The 22412-nt window shown below is 33.5% G+C and overlaps 2 protein-coding genes across 4 annotated transcripts; both read right to left on the bottom strand.

Moving 5' to 3' along the window:
* Positions 1-1409: 1409 nt before the first annotated feature.
* LOC144575496 (zinc finger protein STOP1 homolog) lies at positions 1410-4054 on the bottom strand. Of its 3 annotated transcripts, none has more exons than XM_078325658.1 (2): positions 3902-4054; positions 1410-3108 (listed from the first exon to the last, which is right to left on the bottom strand). In XM_078325658.1, the coding sequence occupies exon 2, from the start codon at positions 3046-3048 to the stop codon at positions 1567-1569; it is 1482 nt and encodes a 493-aa protein (XP_078181784.1). In that variant the 5' UTR covers positions 3049-3108; positions 3902-4054; the 3' UTR covers positions 1410-1566. The 3 variants fall into 3 exon arrangements, with proteins under 3 accessions (XP_078181784.1, XP_078181786.1, XP_078181785.1); XM_078325660.1 differs by lacking the exon at positions 3902-4054 and adding an exon at positions 3812-3899; XM_078325659.1 differs by lacking the exon at positions 3902-4054 and adding an exon at positions 3691-3869.
* Positions 4055-14989: 10935 nt separating this feature from the next.
* On the bottom strand, positions 14990-21052 carry LOC144575523 (embryogenesis-associated protein EMB8-like). The gene is made up of 14 exons (XM_078325692.1): positions 20704-21052; positions 19564-19653; positions 19087-19148; positions 18821-18921; positions 18341-18430; positions 17902-18024; positions 17710-17787; positions 17089-17174; positions 16925-16973; positions 16770-16826; positions 16190-16320; positions 15922-16005; positions 15760-15829; positions 14990-15551 (listed from the first exon to the last, which is right to left on the bottom strand). The coding sequence occupies exons 1-14, from the start codon at positions 20970-20972 to the stop codon at positions 15102-15104; spliced, it is 1740 nt and encodes a 579-aa protein (XP_078181818.1). The 5' UTR covers positions 20973-21052; the 3' UTR covers positions 14990-15101.
* Positions 21053-22412: the final 1360 nt, after the last annotated feature.

The following is a 22412-nucleotide window of genomic DNA, read 5'->3' as shown; positions in this document are numbered from 1 at the left end:
CATGATTCACGCAACCATTTAATCATAATTTAAGTTAGTTTATTGAAGATTCACCATTTAATCAATATCTATAGTCATAATTACACGTGACTCGCGTGACTACATGTTATGTTGTGCTGTGCCAAAGTTTTAAAAGATAGTCACGGCACGAAACATGCGAATTACGGTACGTAACTGACACACGTGCCGTGTCGTTCTGTGACGGAGCCGGCTCCGCTGCGTCATTTTTCCCACTCTAGTTCTACTTCTATACTTTTCTAATTAATGGTACATTCACTGAAAATTCAAAACAGCCTAAATGAAGTCCTTAATATCTTTGGTACGAGACTTCACTGGAATACGAAAAGGCTCAAGCTTCAATCCATATCTCAGTGCATCTTGTCTGGGCTCTCTGTTGGGCATAACCTTTGCTCTGTAAAAAGAATAAAATGTTTGCTAATAAGATTGCTTATCATCATGTTCAGACAATAGTTATTAGCATAAGCCACACTAGTATTTACCAGAAGGAATTCAAACGAGGTAGATAAAATTTGATGTACAAAATAAATTATTTATATGTTTTAAAATCCTGCGCTAAAGGCTGCCACAGTTTTCTTTTCAATTATAGAAAACCAATCATATGAAAACAAACTAACAGAAAAATAAATCTACATGCTAATCAAAATTCTTTCACGCCTTTTTATCATTATAAAATGCGGTCCGGATATAATGCATTTATTAGCCAACGTACTCTTCAGTTTTCTTTTTCTAATTACCAGATTAAAATTAAATCAGATCATGTAATTTGAATTTGGTGCATATGTCAACTTTAATTCCTCCAATTATAACTTAATTAAAATATGACTTAATATCAGAAAATCAAAATAATAACACGCTTAAGAATGTTAGGATAATTTTTCAGAAAATTTGGATAGTTAAATAAACTAAATCAAAGAAAAATTCGGATAGTTTAATTTTATTTTGGAAATGTTCCGAGTTGTGACAATCATACCAGCATTTTATAGGAGGCTAGTATATAATTTAGTCCAATTGAAATTGGCCCAATTAAACCTCGACTTAACAATTAAAACTCAATTAAGCATAAAATTACTGACATAGAGTGAAAAATTATATTTAATTGGACATTTTTTTTTTTCTTTGCCAGATCAGTGCTTCCATTGAAGAGCAACAGAGATTAGCTTCTTTTACTCAGACTGGCAAAGAGTAGAATTGGAATAAGGTGTCAGAGATGCAGAAAGAAACGAAGCTGAGAAAACAAAGAGAAAACAGGTGATTTATGTATAGTCTGTTTCATGTTGTATATTTCTTTCTGCTCTTATTTAAAAAAAGATCTATCATAACAAAAATCTGCATTGCATCAATACATTTCGGTTCGAATCAAATTTAGGGATAAATATCAAAGAGAATAATTAATCGATGGGTAAATATATAATTTGAATAATTGGATAAGAAAATATCATAAAAAAATCATGAGAATATAAGCCAATTTTGCCTTAAAAATAATTGTAGTACCATATGCATCAGTACTATAAAAGTTTTAACTGATGCAAAAACACATACATAAATTTAGCTATCTCCACTCCTCTGTCCAAACCCAGAAGGAATAAAAGAAAACAGGTTGTCCTCAAGATCAAACCCACACCGTTCAAACTCGTCAAGTGACCCGAAACCATCCAAATTCATTGGTGAGAAATCAGTCCCCTTTACATCCAAAGCCGTTAAGCTTTCCTCTGATGCAAAGTTACCGTTATACCCACCAAAATCCCCTATGATCTCACTATCATCTTTCACAGATCCCGAGGCCTTAACCTCGTCCATCGGTAAAGCCGGAGTATGCCCCTGAAAAAGTGCCACATGGCCAAACAACTTGTCCTTTCTTGAGAAAGTGGTCCCACAAGAACACTGCCACTTGTCCCGACCACAGTGCTTCTCATGTGTTTTCAAATCAGCGATAACTGAGAATTTCTTGGCATGGCACCTGCTGCAAGTGTAGCTCTTGTCACAGTGACTTCGCTTGTAATGGTTCTTCACACAGAGGATTGTTTTTAGTGGCTGAAATTTTTTATGCTCCTTGTTTCTCTTGCAACCAACAAATGGGCACGAGTAACGGGTAATAGGTTGCGGGTCCGAACCTGACTCCTTACTGGGTTTCGCGAGTGCAGCTGTGGTTTTGTACTCGTCTCCATGCCCCCGCATGTGCATTCTCAAATTAGCATCTCTCTTAAAACCTTTTCCACAAATTACACAAAAATGGATATGCGGAGCAAGAATTTCTTCTTTCTCCAATTGCAATACTATGTAAGAACCCGGTAGCAAGTGCTCTCTCTCTACATCACCGTCATCACTCTCCTTTAACTCATGTTCATCATTCAGGTTTGTATCAGCCATATTGGATTCTGGAGCTGGATTTGGGTTTTTGATCCAGTCATCTCCATCATCTAAATTTTTGATGAAATCTTCATACTCTGGATTCTTGCTTGATTCTGGTAAATTTCTGGGTAGACCCTCAAATTTTGAACTGTTATTAAATGCGGGGGCAATAAGTTGCCTTAGTGCAGGGTTATTACTTAAGAGAGTGTTCTTGATTGAAGGCAGGAGAGATCCAGCAGTCGAGATTAACTGAATTATGATGCATGTCAGATCAGCTGTGGCAAGCTGATGACGTGTCGCAAGCTCACTTGACCGGCTTGAAAATTGGGCTTGTTGGTCTATAATGGATTGAACAACGGATTGAACTTGATGAATTTTTTGCTCTAAGAAAGAGAGGTTTGTGAGCATGGTATGAGGGTCCCAATCAAGGGTTGGGTTTTGAGTGGTCGTGCCTGGGTTAGGGTTAGGGTTAGGGTTAGGGTTACGGTTAGGGTTAGGGTTAGGGTTTGGTTCAAATGAGCTGGTGGAGTTGGTCTTGAGATTTTGGGGCTGATTTAGGAAAGGTGGTGGGGTTAAATTGGGAAAACATTGAGGCGCTGGGTTAAAAGGGTTGAGATTGTGATTCAATGAATTAGGTTCATGAAATGATTCTGATTTTCTATTTGACTTGAAATCCATTTCAAAATATGAAGCTTTTGAGCCAAAGTAACAACTCACTAGTTGTTTGTTTCATGCAACCTGAGAAATGGAAAGTCAATGTTGAGTAAAGTATATATTGCCAAAATATTTAAAAATGTACTAATTTGAGAATTATCATGCTTCGTAGAACAATTTTGTCTAGGATCACGTTAGAGAAAGCTGTTCTCATAACAATAATTGTTGACCTCAGAAAAAGACCAATCCTATCTTGAACCCTCCACAAAAAAAAGGAGGGAAAAAATAATATATTAAAAAAAAATAGCACTCTAGCTTTGTTATATACCCAGCTTCTGATATTTATTTTCTCTCTCAGGCCAGCAAACCAGATCAGGGTAGAGAAAAGAAAGAAAGATGAAATTAGTAGTTTAGTTACATAAGAGGTTAAATCAGACAAGCCCATAAAATAAAATAAAAATAAAAAATAGAAGAAGATGGAGCTAAACTGATCACATCTAAAAGCAGCTTAATTGCCAGAGGATACAAAAATCCCATTTTTTTCACAAGCCCCAGAGCATTTATTTACTTCAATTTTCAATTGAAACGAACCACAAACTTTTCATCAAATCATTTATCTTGCAAACAACAAATAAGCTCAGTTATAGATTATATAGATCCCCAAACTTAACAACTTCTACCAACAATCATTGACGAAATAAAAGTTGAATCAAAGAATATTTCTCCCAAATTAACACGCCTCTTAATACCAAAATCAACAAAGCAGGGGAATACTGAGATCCCGAACCTAATACTGTTCGTATTTCGTAACACCACGAAGTACATCACAATTAGTTCGGGTAAGAAAAAGAAGAAGAACAGAAAAATAGACACTTACAGAAAGACAAGAGAACCGGAGACTAAACAATTCGAGGAAGAGTTGTGCAACAGTCTAAACCACTTGTTGGATCAATTGAAAGTTGTAGCAAACCGCAAGCCCTTGTTGACCCCCTTAAAAGTGATGGCATCGATGTGAAATTGGTAAACGTGCAACTTTTCCTGAAGAGATGGTCCAATGGAGGTGCAGGATAACAAAATTGTTCCGCGAGGATAACGTAAGCAAGGGTGAATAACAAAAAAATTTTTGAGGTGGATGAATGAATAACAATTGGGGAAGGTTGCAGTTAGTGGACGAACAGAGCAACGATTTGTATGTGAGTGTTATCGAGTTATCAAATGTATAGCGGGTTAACTTCCTCTGTAAAGGGTAAAGATACACGAAATAACCAATATTTAGTGAATCAGAATATCATGGAGATTGTGGATATACAGGTCTATATACCTGCTTTGTTTATGCCAGGTGTTAAACGTGAGTTGCTGTGGCCGCGGCCGCGGTGCGGAATGATTTGTTTTCCTTGTTTTTTATTCAACGAGACATGTTTTATTTGACTGTCCAATTTATTAGGGATGTATCAGATCGCATTAGATTAATACTTTGTCGCACGGCGAACAACAATAAATTAGTGGTGAAAACGGGGTGGATAAAAAAATTAGTCGTGGATATCTGCTGCAATCTTAATAACTGCGTAGATATAAATAAAGAGCAAAGTTAAGGTGTGAATATCTGCTGCTATTTGGTGAGCATAACTTCAAATGTATATCAGATTGATTTCAAATATTGATTTAAATTGTTGAAATCCATGTATTTCATAAATGATTCATGTACATACAAAATTTTAAAAGTTTCAATTTTATTTGTTACAAGGTCAAGCTGTCAGAGAAATAATAAAAATTGAATATATAAAACAACTTATAAATTAACTTATAAAATGTTTATTTCTTTGACTGCTTGACCTTGTAGCAAATAAACTCGAAACTTTCAAAAATTTTGCATGTACATGCATCACTCGTAAAATACATGGATTTCAACAGTTTAAATTCGACATTTGAAGTCAATCCGATATATTTTTGAAGTTGTGCTCACCAAATCCTCTTGATGAGCACATCACACTCTAGCTTTGCTCTAAATACAAATATAATTTTATATTTTAAATATTATATAAATTAATATATATTTTGAAAAAGTTATGTTATTCACTGTTATAATTAAATAAATATTACTAACTTCAGTATTTTTTAATAATAATTTTATATTTTTTTAATAAATATCTAATCTAATACATATCCGTATCTATATATGTATTTATCTAATATCCAATCCGTACTTGTACCTGAAATTTTAAAAAAATAATATTTAAATATAGTTTTTCCACTATCCGTTCCGTTTTCATTCCTACAATAAACACCTCGAAAAATAAAAATAGACAAATCTCTCTAAACAATCTGCTGATTTTTTTTTCAAATGAGAATAAACTTTTTTTTTAAATTTATTTTCAATTCAAATACTAAGTTTCGGACGCGCGACCCTCCTTCAATTATTTTTTTAATAATAATAATGTCTTTATCACTGAGCTATTCACAATTCTCGAAATCTACTGATTTATTTGACTTGTATGAATTTAATCAGACAGTTTGCGTACTAATATACTAATAACAATCGGCTGTCACACTAATAGCATATGCAAATCTGATCAAATGTGGTTTGATCGGCCACTTATTGCTCCTTAGCTTTACATCTCTGAATTTCCTCTAATTTGGCTACGGGTGCAAACGGATTGGATATTATCCGACCGTATCCGAATCCGTATCTGAAAATTTGATACAGATATCCGATATCTGAATATCCGTGCAGATACGGATACATATATGATTTTAAATTTTAATTATCCGTATCTGAATAGTAGATATATACTATATAGTTTAATATATATTATAAAAAAAATTAATGTTATTTACTATTATAAAAAGCGGATATCCGTATTCGTATCTGGTTAATATCCGATCCGTATCAGCATCCGGAAAATAAAAACAAATACAGATATAATTTTACCACTATCCGATCCATATCCGATCCGTGCACCCCTAAATTTGACCCATGGTGTTACCTAATTTCAAAATTAAGGGTTCGGATTGGAATCAAACAAATAGATCGTCCAAATCTTTCAAACCATCAAATAAGTTTTACATAATTGGATAAGAATTGTGTTCGAGGTGGGTTTTAGCTTCCACTGATCCATCGATTTGAAAAATGGATTTAATCGCGTTCAACTAATTGACGACAAAGTGCATACATTTTGAAGTAGAATTAAGATGTTGTTAAGCTCATTAAGAGACCGGTGAGTTTAACTTCAAAACTTATCATATTAGGTTCAAACGATTATTCAAACAGTCTAGCAATACGTTTATATGTCAAAATTTGTAATTTTTTTAATTTAGTATAAAATTAAGCGGTAAATAAATAGATTTACAAGTTAAATTAATGTATTAATTTTTTATTTTTCCATAGCTTGACTTTATACATTAATTCGGAAAAGTAGAATATGTCGTTTGAAGCTAATTAATATGATAGGTCTTTGCTCCAACAATTAATTGTTCTTAAGCTCATCAAATTTCTTGGTAGGTCTTTGCTCACCATTTGAAGGGTCAAAGACATATATTAATATGTCGTTTGAAGTAGAGTAGAACTGGGTGAGCAAAGATCTATCAAATGTAGAATATTTCTTGTTCTTTGCTCACCCATCAAATGTAGAATAAAGAGCAAATGGTGAATAAAGAACTGAGTGAACAAAGAGCAAAGACCTATCAAATGTAGAATATTTCTTGGTAGGAGCAAAGACAAATTAATTGTTAATTATGACCCTTCAAATGTAGAGTAGAACTGGGTGAGCAAAGACCTATCAAATGCCAGAGTAGAACTCGGTTTCAACAATCTACTCTACATTTGAAGGGTCACAATTGTTGGAAAAATAAATAAATTAACAATTAAGATTTTTTAAAAAAAATAGGCACAAGGCCCTTCTATTAAAAACAAAAGTTGCTTACAATTGACAATTATGATAATTTACATATATATCTATATATATAGAGAGAGAGAGAGGGGGGGCTATGGTGCATTGCAATGCATAGGCCCCTCTTGTGCATTGAACCATAAATCATCGATTCAAAGTCTAAATGACCGATCCAAACCGTTCATCTTGTTCTCCATAGTAATATGTGCTTGGAGACCAAATTTTACATTTTTTGGAATTTTTTTACTATTTATTAAGCCACTTTGAAAATCGTTGATCTGATGGTCCAGAAATTTTTACTGTTTTTACTGTTCATCAGGATTTTCAGATTTTCAATAAATCTAAAAAAAAATAGTAAAAAAATTCCAAAAAATGTAAAATTTGGTCTCCAAGCACATATTAAGATGAACGGCTTGAATCAGTCATTTGGACTTTGAATCGATGATTTATGGTCCAATGCACCATAGCCCATCTCATATATATATATATATATATATATATATATAGAGTTAGGCTGGGGTGCTATGGATAGCATAGTGGCCTCCCGTGCTATGGCTCAATATTCAAGTTTTCAAAATCCAAACGGTCGATCCGAACCGTTCATCTTATTCTCCATATTAATATCTGCTTGGAGACCAAATTTTACATTTTTCTGAATTTTTTTACTATTTATTAAGTATTTTACAAAATTGTTGATCCAACGGTGGCTGCACAAAACAGTAAAACCGTTGGATTAGCGATTTTCAAAGTGGCTTAATAAATAGTAAAAAAATTCAGAAAATTGTAAAATTTGGTCTCCAAGTAGATATTAATATGGAGAATAAGATGAACGGTTCGGATCGACCGTTTGGATTTTGAAAACTTTAATATTGAGCCGTAGCACGGGAGGCCACTATGCTATCCATAGCACCCAGCCTAACTCTATATATATATATATATATAGATAGATAGATAGAGCAGGGTTCAAATGCACCCAAATTTTTGTGCACCCAAATGCACCCTATCTTTTTTCTCCGTTTTCAAAGTCCGAATAGTCAATCCGAACCGTTAGATGCGATCTATATATTAAGATGTGCTTGGAGACCAAATTTTATATTTTTTGGAATTTTTTTACTATTTATTAAGTCACTTTGAAAAATCGCTGATCCAATGATCCAGAAAATGTAAAATCAGCAATTTTCAAAGTGGCTTAATAAATAGTAAAAAAAATTCAAAAAATGTAAAATTTGGTCTCCAAGCACATCTTAATATATAGATCGCATCTAACAGTTCGGATTGACTACTAGGACTTTAAAAACGGAGTAAAATGATAGGGTGCATTTGGGTGCACAAAAATTTGGGTGCATTTGAACCCTCCTTATATATATATATATATATTCCACGCTTGATAATAGAGATGGTCCACATATCTTGTATATTTATCATTCGATTACAGAATCATATATAATAATCTGATCAATATTTTATCATTCATTCAACAATTTGAGCTTTTAAATTGCTTATTAAAAAAAAATCCAAATAATATAAAATTTAATAGGCAGACTATATTTTTGTTTGACAAACGAGTAGTTCTGTGCCTGATCAGTTTAGAAAAAAATCTCATCAGGACTGAAAAATAATTTATTGTCGAATCTTGCGCTATTTTGAAATAAATGAGCAGAAGTGGGTAAAGGACAAAGTGTGTTTATACATAATTTTTTATAGAGTTAATACTCTAAAATTGATTCTCAGTGTGTTTGATGTTGTAGCTTGAAAGTCTGGTCACTATTTTTTTTTTCTTTTGACATTTTGGCTGACTGGCATTTCTCTGCCCAAAGAGGCAAAGAATCAAGAAATTTGACAGGGACCTTAAACCTACCGACCAGTTCAAATCCTCTGTTACATGTTCTCTGAATGGATCCCTGTACACTGGCTATCGGACCCCACCAACTGTGAAGCAGCCTACAGGAATGCATAAAATCTGTGAAGTCCACCAGTTAATGATATATATCACAGGCTCTTCTGGAAATGTGGAACAGAGAACCACAGAATCGGTCGTCAACAAAATTTATAACATTAACTTTATTTGATCTTCTATGGCACATACCACAGTGTTTGATGTTGTGTAGTGTGTACTATAGTGCAATCATTTAAAACTTATCTATTGGTGAAATCGCAACAATTTATTATTATTATTTTGGTCAGTTTCTGATTCTAAATGTTAAGTAATATAGGTTTTTCTTTCGGTTTCCTTTGTGCATACTTTGTAGTATTTTTTTCAGATGCATTTGGATGGTGGGATGAGTTAGTGACAATAGCAAATTAACTTCAAAATTGAGAATAGAGATAACCCAACTTTTTGCTGTGTTGGTAAAATAGTGAGCTAACTCACAAAAAATAAACAAATAATTATTGGTAGCTCTAGATCCAAATGTAGGCTAGCTCAAAAGAATAGTTATTTTTGGGTTAGCTCTATTTTTGATTCAACCAAATGCACCCGTTAAGATATGTTAACTATAGCAGGTAATATATTAACGAGATTCGCGAATAACTCCGATTTAAGCAGTTGGTGAAACAATTTGCGGATTATTCAGTTTCCCAATTTTTTTCCGAATTATTTACTGATTATTCATAAATTTTAGAAATTTTACGAATTATTCATGTTTTGTTCGAAAAAATTCGTTGCTCCGTACTGGTCCATTTCTTCTTTATGTCAATGTGGCATCATTTTAATAAAGTTAATGGCAGCAGTTCTCACCACGTGGGTGAGACATGGTTTTTGAAAAAAAGTTAGTAGAAGTGTATGTCTAATTTGATTTTTGAGTGAGGTACATGAGTGAGAAATGAAAAAAAAAAAAAAAAACCACAAAAAGTTAACATTTGGTCAATAATCCTGGTAATCGTTTTATAATTTGATTTTCATCCTCTAATTATTTTTTGAAAAAATAAATTCCACTTCATTAATATGAATTACACTTAAAATTAATTCTGAATTATTTTTGAATTATATCTGAATTATCTCCGAATCACAAATATTTGGTCTCGTCAAATCTTCTCCGAATCATTAAGTTGTCTGGTAGGGAAAATGAAAACACCAGAGCTTCCAACGACAGCACCAACAGCTCAATTCAGACACCACAGAAGATCAACAGAGCCTAATTTTATGTGAGATCATGCCATACGTCACAGTAGACAGAAAATTAGAATCACTCGGAAAAGGCCATGATCGTTTTTTCTTCCTTTAAAAATAAATTGGTACGGTTTGATGGTGCAGATTTCTGAGCCGACACAAGAAGTGCGGTTTCAGTATTTTTCATCAGTTAAATTTTACCTTGACTTTAAATTTGATGGAAAACTGCTGAAATTGTATTACTAGTGTGATTTTATCTATTTTTTAATAAAAAATAATCATTTTTTTAATATTTAATATTTTTATTTCTAAAAAAATCACCCCTCTGACCTCTCCTCTGTGTAGGGCGCCTGGCAAAAAAATTCGAGATTCGTGATTCGATTCGGGTTTGATTCGGGTTTGATTCGAGTTTAATTCGATTCGAAATGAGTTCGAATTGAAACAAACCAAACCAGGTTCGGTTCGGAATTAATTCAAACCAAACCCAAACCTAGCCTGGTTCGATCGAAATGGGTTCGATCATTTTTATGGTTCGAATCTCATAATAACATCGGCCGTCCATTTACCCGATGAAATTAAAATCCAAGATAGAGAGTCATAATTTAACTTAGCCGGCACTCCCTCGCTCTCAAATCTCAATAACCTAGTTCTCTCTCCACCTCTCCCTAACTCACTCTCCCTCTAGCTCTAAAATCTAGCTGACGCTCTCGGCGACTGGCTGTCTCTCCGGCTGTCACTCCTCTCTCTGGCCTAGATGACTGTCTCTCCTCTCTCTTCGGTCGTCTCTCATAGTTCATACCAGGAAAGCCGTCTCTGATGTATTTTTTCATAAATAATTTTTCAACTTAAAAACACTCATTTCATAGTTCATACCGGTAAAAGGAAGCCATGTGAATTGTCCCGCGAGAAAAAATTAATGTATAAACTACCGGTATAACTAGGACTGCTAAAAAATAATTTAGTTCGTGATTCGATTCGGGTTCGATTCGAAAAATTTGTAGTTCGAAATGGGTTCGGTTCGAAACGAATCAAACCAGGTTCGGTTCGAAATTAATTCAAACCAAACTCAACCCTAAGGTAAGTTCGGTTCGGTTCGGTTCGGTTCGGTTCGTTGCCACCCCTACCTCTGTGTCTCTGAAGCGAATAAGGAAATTGAAAGGCTAATGAATAAAGAAAATTATTAGGAGAATGGATTTGAGAAGGGTGTTTTTGTCTTTTCACTTTTGCAGTTTTGCTGTGAGCCTATGCTATGATTCACGAACACGTATCCTCTTCATTAACTCAAAAGGGAATCTTTCCGGTTAATGCATCTCAACCGTTTGATATTATATGGAATCAATCTGACCGCCTAGTTTTAACACATGGACTATTTAATATTAGTGCAAATCTAATTTGCACGAATTTTAAAGTGAATTGAACGGTTTAAATACATTAACTCAAAAGATTCCCCTCTTGAGTTAATGCATGATGATATGAATTCATGATTCACATGGTTATTAAGGTCCACAGTACGTATTCGTATCCTCTGCATATTAACTCAAAAGAGAATTCTTTAGAGTTAATCAATCTCAATCGTTCGACCTGTTTTAAGATTTCTGTGATCAGATCTGTACTAATTTTGAAAGATTCTTATTTTATAAGTAGGAGCTGAATTGGCTCCATTTAAAATCAGACGATTGAGATTGATTAACTCAAAAAATTTCCTTTTGAATTAATGCAGAGGATACACATTCCCACAGTACATTCGATGAGAATGAAACTACTGCAATTTATTTTCCGTTCCACTTTGAGGTTTTAGGACTAAATAGGTAGTTGACAACATAATCATATTACAGGCCATTGGAAACAGATATCTCAAAATCTCATGGGGGTGACATTATACTTTCTTCTGAACATTTACAATTTTAGTTCAAAAAAAAAATGTTGTCACTGTAAAAAGACCATTAGTTTTACGAAACTTTACATAAATGATACTATAACCCCGATCGCAGAGGTCCTAGAAATTATTGATTGCATGTAATTTTGAAGTGACACTATCAAATCCTCTCAATTTACGTCACCGTAAAAGTTAGAAACACTGCTGTCAGAACTCAAAGAGTAGCTTCGTTGTCGTCACTGTTTCGAATTTGTCACGTGTGAAATTGTGGAGCCAACCTGATAGTTCAGTTAATGGAATCTCGAATTTGTCACGTGTGAAATTGTGGAGCCAACCTGATAGCTCAGTTAATGGAATCCGCATCGTCTGCATTAGTGGTTTGCTAAAATTCGTAACGGGTTACCCGAACCCGGTCCGTCCGTACCCGTTATCCGAGGTATCCGTACCCGTGCCCAGGTATAGGCGGGTACACGGGTACGGATTTGAAACGGACCGGACACTATTATTTGAAAAAAAAACCTGCCCAACCAGTACCCGTCGTACCCGTGCCCGAAACCCGCCTACTCGGACCCGTTGTACCAGTGCCCGCACCCGAACCCGCACCCCTTTACCCGTTGTACCCGTACTCGTTAACCCGTTTCAATTTGAAATTCAAATTTTTTCAAAAAAAACAGAAAAAAAAAATATCCGAACCCTACTCGAGGTACCCGTTAACCCTACCCGAGACGGGCACGGGTATGAAACGGGTAGGGTAGAGTTTTTGAAAAAAAAAAAACCGCCTACCAGTACCCGTTCTACCCGAGTACCCGCCTACCCGTTACCCGCCCTACCCGTTATCCGTTCCGAGTTTACCCGAGGTACCCGTACCCTACCCTACCCGAGAGCAAATCACTAGTCTGCATTAACTAAAAAAAAAAAATTTGAGTTAATACATGTCAGTGTCTGATTTTAAATAGAGTTAATTTAATTTTCTGTTTATAACACATGGATCCTTTAATATTACTGCGGATCTAACTTACACATATATTAAAGCAGATGAAATAGTTTAGATATATTAACTAAAAAATATTATTTTTTGAGTTAAAGCAGAGGATACGAATTCCAGTTAAAGAAGTAATGAAGAGGAACCAAAAAGAGGAAGTGAATAGTCAAAGAGTACAAATCAGCAGTCAAAGATCAAAAGAGGGTGCTTGAGGTGGATGCGTGCCTGCACGTGTGGGGGTGATTTTAGGTTGCTGACTTGCAGTCTTGCACGATTAAACAAGATGATCGTCATACATGCATCATTTTTTTTTTTTTGGAGGTGATACATGGATCAAACAAATTTGCAATGTATTCACTTGCTTGTACACTGACAGGCTACGTCACCAAATAGATAAAAATTAATTTGCAGGGAAAAAAAAATCAAGTTCACTCTGATGAATTTTGACCTTAACGATAAAACTTGTTGAACCGATTACACTAACAAGAACCGTCCAAATAAATTTATTGGAGTTGTACAATAACTTAATACTCTACAAGTATTGTTAAGTTCAATTTTTTTTAAAACTATATCATATCATTTATGTTTTAATTTGTCTAATTCATTTTTTCTACATTTTATTTATTTTATTTTGATTGAATAACTCGTATATCATATTTTTTAATTTATTTAAAATATGTGTACTTGACGTGTCTCAGGTTATCATGTAACTCTTGTAATAATATATATATATATTATATATATAGAGAGAGAGATGGGTTATGGTGAGCTATGGAGTAAAATGAGTTGGTGCTCCATGGCACTATATTTTTATTTTGAAAATCCAAACGACCGATCAAAACATGATCCCCATATTGAAATGTGCTTGGAGACCAAATTTTACAATTTTTGGAATTTTTTTACTATTTATTAAGCAATTTTGAAAATCACTGATCCGATGGGCCAGAATTTTTTACTGTTTTTACTGTTCACAGCAAAACAGCAGCTTTCAAAATTACTTAATAAATAGTAAAAAAATTCCAAAAAATGTAAAATTTGGTCTCCAAGCACATTTCAATATGGATGTGATACATCTAACTGTTCAGATCGGTCATTTGGACTTTCAAAATGAAAATACGACGTGGAGTACAAACGCGTTTTACTTCATGGCTCACCGTAGCTCATCTCTCTCTCTCTCTATCTATCTATATATATATATATATGAATGAGTCTATGGTACTATGCATATCACGGGTTGTTACCGTGCTACGGCTCTATATTCGAGTTTTCAAATCATAACGGTCGATCCGAATCGTTCATCTTGTTCTCCATATTAATATGTGTTTGGAGACCAAATTTTACATTTTTTGAAATTTTTTTACTATTTTTTTAGATATTTAAAAAATCACTTGATTTGAAAATTCTGGACCATCCAAAAACAATGATTTTCAATAAATCTAAAAAAATAGTAAAAAAGTTTTAAAAAATGTAAAATTTGGTCTCCAAACACATATTAATATGGAGAACAAGATGAACGGTTCGGATCGACCGTTATGATTTGAAAACTCGAATATAGAGCCGTAGCACGGTGCCAAATCGTAATATGCATAGTACCATAGACTCACTCTAGACACACACACACACATCAGCTTAAACTGGTAATACTCAAACCAATACATTCCACACATTTACATCTCAATGATTCACCTTTCATCACTTGACCACTTGATTTTACACTGTATAAACTTAAAAGTTCACAAATTTAATATGTGAACAAACGACTTATTAATAAACGAATAAATTGGTTTGGTTTTTCATTTTTTTAAAGAATTTGATGCTTAATTTATAATAAAATTTCCTTATGTAGAATTTCAATTACAGGAATCTGATTATAGTATTATACCTATAAGTCTGCTCTATTCTCACGAGAAGGGGGTATCTGGTACCTGGTATGTGCCAAAACATCTGATATGCAAAATCTGAGAATTATGACGTTTTTTTGTTTGTTGTAAAATAGCTAATTTAGAAACACAGTTGCAACTAACCAGTACCTTTATTCCAATCTCGAAAACACTAAATTGTTTTACCAGTACTACTGGTACTACCAATTACACCATTAACAAAAACAAAGAAAAATGAAAATTTTGGATTATACATCTTGGGACAAATAAGTTATGCTACATCCATACAAATAATTTTTGACACAGACAAAACCAGCCTGTAACCCACCTTTTAATTAACTCATTAATTATTTTTTCTTGGTGCCTTATTAAACCTTTTTCTGAAAAAGAAAAAACCGAGTGAACCAATAAAAGGCCAACTTGTGACAAAAGCTATATATGCAAGTAACCAAATCGACTTCCCCTGATACTTTGTGAGTTCGTTTACTGATCTCTTGATAGGGTATATGACATCAGCCACAGTTTTATTGATATTCTCATCTTTGCTCTTCTTCTCTATTGAATTCTCATTTTCTTTTTTTATTGTAACCTTACCATCTTTGCTACTATTTTCTACGGTCTCATCTTCTGAGGTTATTTCTGATTCACTTCTTTCTTTACTGGTGCGAGATACAGATTTTTCAGTCATAGTATTCTCACTTGCAGGAGCAAGCATCCCATCTTCAGTTATATTGACATAAGGGCTATGATCAATGGTTGATTCAAGTGAAGAATGCAATCCAACAGCCTCCATCTAAATAAAATAGAATATTAGGGACTAAAGTAAAATTTCATAAACTATACTGCTTCAAAATGCAGTCTCATAATCCCCTTGTACAACTTATTACATTATTTCATTCTTCTTTTATATTCACCAATACCCTAATAATAAGATATAGAGCAATACAAAATTGATAATCAAATATAAGTTCCAGAACAATTAAATAATAATATTCACGTACCTTCTTTTGATAGTGCATGAAAGGGCTGTTGTGAAGAACAGAGAGAAACTCATTAACAGCTCCAACCCACCTAAAGAAAGAAGAAGAAATATTGACTCCCTTAAGTTTGAAAGCCTTAAATTTTTACAACCAAATAAAAGAGAGAGAGAAAATGTCAAGTACCAGAGTTTTTTGGCAGTCAGCCCTTGAAAGAATCCGAGATGGCCACCATGTGCAGTAGTTGCCAAAACAATTTTCTTGTTTGCTCTAATGAAAGGTTAAATAAAATATTGTAAATCAGTTAAAAAAATCTTTACCACTGCCCATATATTTTTTGAGTTTCAACAAATTCTCAAGCTAACTTTGTTTCCCATGTTTTCAGATTTTGAAAGGATATATATAGTTAGTTTCACATTTTATACTATTAATGGAAAGAAAATGATAAATCGACCTGCATTCATCCCACGGAATAGCCTCACTGGTACAAACAGGGTCATCAATTGCGCTGACGCATAGAAGTGGTACCAATACATTTGCCACGTAACTGACACTGCTACACTTTCTATAATAGGTATCTACCGTCTGAGGAAAAAGCACATGTCATTCTTTTTCATTTGATTCAATAGAAAGAGAGAAATAGTATCTATACCTACCTAAGACCTTCAAATATGATGTAAACATTTGCCAAAACAAGAAACAACATGTTTAAGACAAAGAACATAGAAAATTGCACTAAGCATCTCCCATATCTCCTTGAACAAATTCTCTGAAAGGTTCCAAAACTAACCTGCTTTACTATTCCTTTCTATATATAATCGGTCTGAAGCAAGATTTGCAAGTTATGATTCTATGTATTGAGTTATTTGTGACATTTTATCAAAAGAAAGAACAAAAAGACAACTGAAAATATTATCAAAAGAAAGAGCAAATAAGTGGAAATTTTGCAACACTGCGACAGTAATGTTATTAAGTATGAACTTTGCGAACTAAAGAAACAATAACAATAATCAAGGCAAGTCAGAGAAAATCACCTCATATTTAGCAACAAGACGAGTTGCATGATTGTCAAAATCTCGAACTGAGCGTGACTGACAACAAAAGAAGAAAGACAATTAAACTTGTTAATTATATAAAATAGATATAATGCAAACAAAAACTTTACAAAGTACATATTTCAATCAAAAACCTTGATTATACCCTCCCAATTTGCAAGTCGACTCAAGACATGCTGGTGCCTAGACACAGAACAGACTAATAATTAATGACAGTAAAAAACATCCATCCATAAATTATAGAAGCATGTCAATGCATTCTGTAAATTAAATAGTATAACAAGAGGAATATCAATACAGCTCAGCGTATCCCTGAAGACCAATTGTCAGAGCCCTGCCATACAGCCTTTGTGCCAACTTTCGATGTATGAACCGGTCACACACCTAAAAATTTCACATTAAATTAACAAAATCAATACGAAAGCATCAGGGCAGGTTCTTGATTTACAGCTGGTGCAGTAGCAGTTACACAAGACTCCCTGAGTACCTTACATTACATTGTTACTGGCTTAGTGCATACAGAATTCTGACCTTCTCTTCTGAGTTGCATAAATGTGGGGTCGGTATAGTACATCTTTATATTTGGTTATCACATATCACTTTTCTCGTGCACTCTAAGGAATCTCAAATTTGTGTGAGCTCATATAAAGCAATAAATATCATGCACACCCTTGTAGGACAAGAAATAGGATGTATTCCGCTAGAAAGAAGGAGAATATTCTTAATAATCATCACTTGGCCTTTTTCAATAAAAGATACCCAAACTACTGCTACTTCTTAAATCTTAATTGCTTTGGTACAACAAGGAGAGAGAATAGTTGGGTTATAACATAATCCTCCTATAAGATCGAGAGAAGGGTATGGACGATAGTTATCAATTTGCAGGGGCTAAGATCTTAATTTTACCCTAGATACATACCACAAGGTCCCAAGGAGAACATATAGCAGCAGCACCAGCAAGAGGTGTGTTTTCTCCTTCTTCTCCAAGATACTTAACCTTCGCCAAAGAAGAAAAAGATAAACCTCAGATGTCAAATATAAACGCTTAAGAAAAAGAAACTTAACTGGAAGAGGAGACCAGTGGTACCCAAGTAAATAATAGCTAATGTACCAAAATGTTAGCACCAATGCTTGTTCCAACAGCATACATAGGAGCATTTGGGTATTCTTTGTGAAGATAGTTAATAACTTCTCGAGTATCTTCCGTCCATCCAGCATTGTAGAAGCAATCTGACTACATAACATACATGAATAAACTACTCATCTTTGAATCAAAATTAGTACAGAGTTTCAATCATTCAGTACAAAACATGCATAACATAAACCAACTTTACAATATAGAGTACTAATTTAAAAAATATATATTTTGGCTATCGGTTTTTCCCAATATTTATCTTTGCTAACTTCAAAGGTATTAAAGAAACCAACCACCATGTTAATTTTCCAAAATAAAATGAAAGGATGCCAAATCATAAGACAAAGAAAAGGTTGTATGGAAACACACAACCACAAAAAGTAATTTAAGTTTAAATTCTGATTATAGAACTTACAGTAATGGACATGCCACCGAGGCCTCTATGGTTACCTACGACCACATTCCACCCATTTTTGGCCATTTTGTACACCATATGTTTCACATACTGCACAATGACAAAATGCAACATTTGATGCACATAAAATACTGAAAAAATTATGGACAAAAAGAAAAGATAACATGTGTGCATTTGATTAAAATAAATGATTGAAACAGTAGAAAAGAAATACTAATCATAAGGTGTGGAGAAAAATCCAGGAACTCCTGTTTAAGTGTACCCGGTGAGGCATTTTTATAGTATGATATATCTGTATGTGACATTATTTCTAGTGTGCATAAAAGTTGGAAAAGTTATCTTGAAACCAAAAGGATAAAAAAAAGGAAAGAAAGAATATAATGCACAAAATCAAACAAGAGATAACTAAACACAATAATGCAAAAACAACATGATTTTTTAGCACTAATTATGCATTAACTCAAAATTATAAGTGCTTACTGGAGAAGCAGAGTCACTGGTTAGACCTGGGACCATAACCATAAGAGGCGTTGAGTCTTCTTTAGAAATACCAGTTGGCACTTGTGAAGAGCCTCCAGCAACTGTTTCACAAATACTCCATTTAATTCATTTGGATTTGTTATGGAACATGCAGAGGGCAACTCACCTTCTCAACTGCTTGCCCTTTTTCCCCATTTAATTCAGAATTTCATAAAACCAATAATAGATCAGTTACATTAAAGACAAGATGAAACTTGGGAACTCACCATCAGAAAAAAGGAGCCAATCTAAAGCAATGGTCCCACCATCACGAGTTCTATATATTTGCCTGAAAAAGCAATTGACAACAAAAACAATACATAAGAATAAATGCACCATATCAGGACCATTTCTAATAAACAACAACAATAAATGCAATATAAAGGAGATAAAAAAAGGATGCACTCTACCAGATTACCAGTACAAGTTAAAAAAAAGTCAAGAGTGAATAATAGTGCTGCACAGGCACCGAGTTGAAATTAACTGAACTTCAAGTTTGACAATATGACTTTGTTATTTATTTCTATTAAATTGATTGCATAGACTGAAATGCTATCATTTTGCTCAATCAAGTCCAAAATTTGACATTCATTTACTATGCTTACATTATAGTCTGATCTCAAATTTCACGATTAAACTATGTGCTTATTTAAAATAAAAAATTATATGAACTTCAACAAAACAAAATCAGATATAGGCTGGACCTGTTGTACTTAAAAGACGGGGGACGGCCAAAGAAATTCAAAAATACTGTCTGAAGATGTGGGCTTGCCAGCCATGGCGTCACCAAGTACCTGTTTGAAAAATATCCATTATCCCTTGTTATTGAAAATGATCTACCATAAAGCAATTCACAATTCACAATAAATCTATATCTATATTTATGATTCGTCTTTCAAGCAGCCACAAACACAGAAAATGTGCACATCATGCGAGTACTCTAGTGTATAGAAATAATAAAGAAAATACTCACATATGTTACCAATTGACTATAGAAACCATAAATGGAAAAAGAAGGGATGATTGAATATCAATTTATTTACCACATCATGCCACAGCCAAACTTTGTTATTTATTTTGCAGGAATGATTTGATTAACAAAAAATTCCATGTCTTGCTCTATGTCACAATCTCATTTACAATACAACTATGCTGAAAATTGAAAATTTTAGATTTAATGTATTCCAAGGTCAAAAAGGCCAAATATTCAACATTAATAGTGACTACTTCAGTACATTGATTTTTTAACTTGATTTTTAATTAAAGAACCTCTAATTTTAGTATAGGCATTGCTCAGTGCAATAGATGGATATTAGCAGTTCAGAATTGTAATTTAAAATTTGAGGGAAACAAACATTGCATGATGTGGCATAAATAAGTTGGTATTTGATCACCAAATTAAAAAATAAAAAACATGTGAGTTAATTTAATTTTTTTGAGAGAGGAAAGAAATCCTGTTTGATTTTGGTTTGATTTTAAATTTATTCACAGTAATATTTATAAAATAAATTGGGAGTATACTCTAATAATCTTACCACTTAAACAGCATCAAAGCAACGATTTTACCCATGTACAAATTCTAAGAACTAAAACTCAAGTCAAAATGGATTTTTTCATTGGCATCAGACCTCACTTCGGGGATCATAGGAAAAAAAAAAATTCTTATGAAATCCATGCTGTAATGTACTAGTTCGAACAAATATTGCAACACATCTTTTCTCGCATATACAAACAAACAATAATTCCTCACGAGGAATTCATTGATTTGAACTTCCGACCGTTAGAGACCGTGATTAGAAACTAGAAAAGCAATAAAATCAATGCAGCGATGCAAATAGAATTACCTTCCGTGGAGAGAGCGACACTTAGAGGCAACGCCGTGGTAAATATCTGAGTCGGGGTTAAAGGTGAGTTCCACTGGATCGCCAAGAAATCCATGGAAAATATCGAAGAGGAGATGGCATTCAAGGAAATTGTAGAGAAAGACGACCACGACGAGGATAGAAGCGATGAGGTAATAAAGCGGAGGCAGGCTTGCAGCCACGCGGAGGAGGAGCTCTCCGGCGGCGTAAGCGGAGGCGTCAAAAGTGGCGGAGATGGTGTCGTTCGACATCAATGAAGAGGGGGGAGATGAGGGTAGGGGTTGGGTTGGTGAGACTGGTTTGAGGGAGATGAACTATAGTCTATAGAGCGCTAATTTTGGACTGTTACTTGAAAGAAGGGAGTACTGATTAAATTCAGATCCAATGCGGTACTATATCGTGTAGAATGAAATCATCATCGTCCGTTTTAATCTGACACGAATCTTGAAGCAAACTCCTGATCCAAATAAGCACCAAAAAGATTTTGGCTCGGATGAGTGTTATTTAATTCGGTACGGTACCGCAGGGATAGTTCCCGCTGTGATATGACAGTTTATTTGGAGTGATAGTTTAACGACCGGAAAGTTTTACGAACTTCTACAAATAACTTCTACAATTGCCAGCTAAGAATAACTTTTGAAGAGAAAATCTGATAAAAGTTCCAAATTGATTTGATGTGAACGTGAATAACTGAATACTATAATCCATCAAATTGATTTGATGTGAATGTGAATAACTGAATACTGATAATGCTATTTGAATTGATAAAACAACAGTGATTTATTTTGTTTAGATATGTACTAGAATGGACGTTGAAAATTTAAATAGCATGACTTTAGTATTAACGTATAGAATAAAACAACTATTACTGTATTCTAAGCATCTTAAATTAGATTATATAATATTTATAGAGTATTTATCTTACGTCATAAAGTTGACAATGAATTGATAATTTAGTATGAGTTGACACTTAAGTTAACTACTTGTAAAAGTTTGAAAATAGAATAAAAATTAATAGCTTCTAGATTTTTAGAATTAATCAATATTTAAAAAGGTTATTGGATTTCAAAATCTCTATGATAAGTCAAATCATCAAATTTTTTTTAATTATCATGAATGGTTATCAAATTTAATCGTATGAAAAAAATAATTTAGCCTTCTGTTAATAAATGTTCACAAACCCGTGATGCATGCCTATTTAATATATGAAATTAATTATTATTTTTTGTGATCATCTAGCAATTTTTCTATGCAATTTTTATGCTATATTATGTTTGATAAATTTCGTGCTCAATTATTTTTTTTTCAGTATATATTTTTACTTTTTAGGTGAAGTTAGAAAAATAATTTTAGTTTGATAGCTTTCGACTTTGTTTTTTTTTTTTTTTTTTACATTAAGTTTGTGATTGTTGTATAATTTTTAGTGTAATTCATGCTTCTTGGAAAGTAGTGTGGTATAGTTAGGCATATTATTTAAATAGCTTTTTGGATTTCATTACTTCCTATTGTTTATGATTGCTGTCTATTTAATATTACATTGATAATTCTGAAATTAACAAATGTTAAAAGTACTTGTAATAATATTCATTAATCATTTTTTTTTCAAGTAGTAAAAACGAATTATAAAAAGTACGTAATTATTGTTCTAAAAATATTTTTTAGACTAATCATAGATTCGTAAGAAACATAGA

Source organism: Carex rostrata, chromosome 24 (assembly GCF_964058835.1).
Source record: "Carex rostrata chromosome 24, lpCarRost1.2, whole genome shotgun sequence".
Classification (NCBI taxonomy): domain Eukaryota; kingdom Viridiplantae; phylum Streptophyta; class Magnoliopsida; order Poales; family Cyperaceae; genus Carex; species Carex rostrata.
Note: the sequence above shows the minus strand (reverse complement) of the source record. Positions and strands in the feature narration are given on the sequence as shown.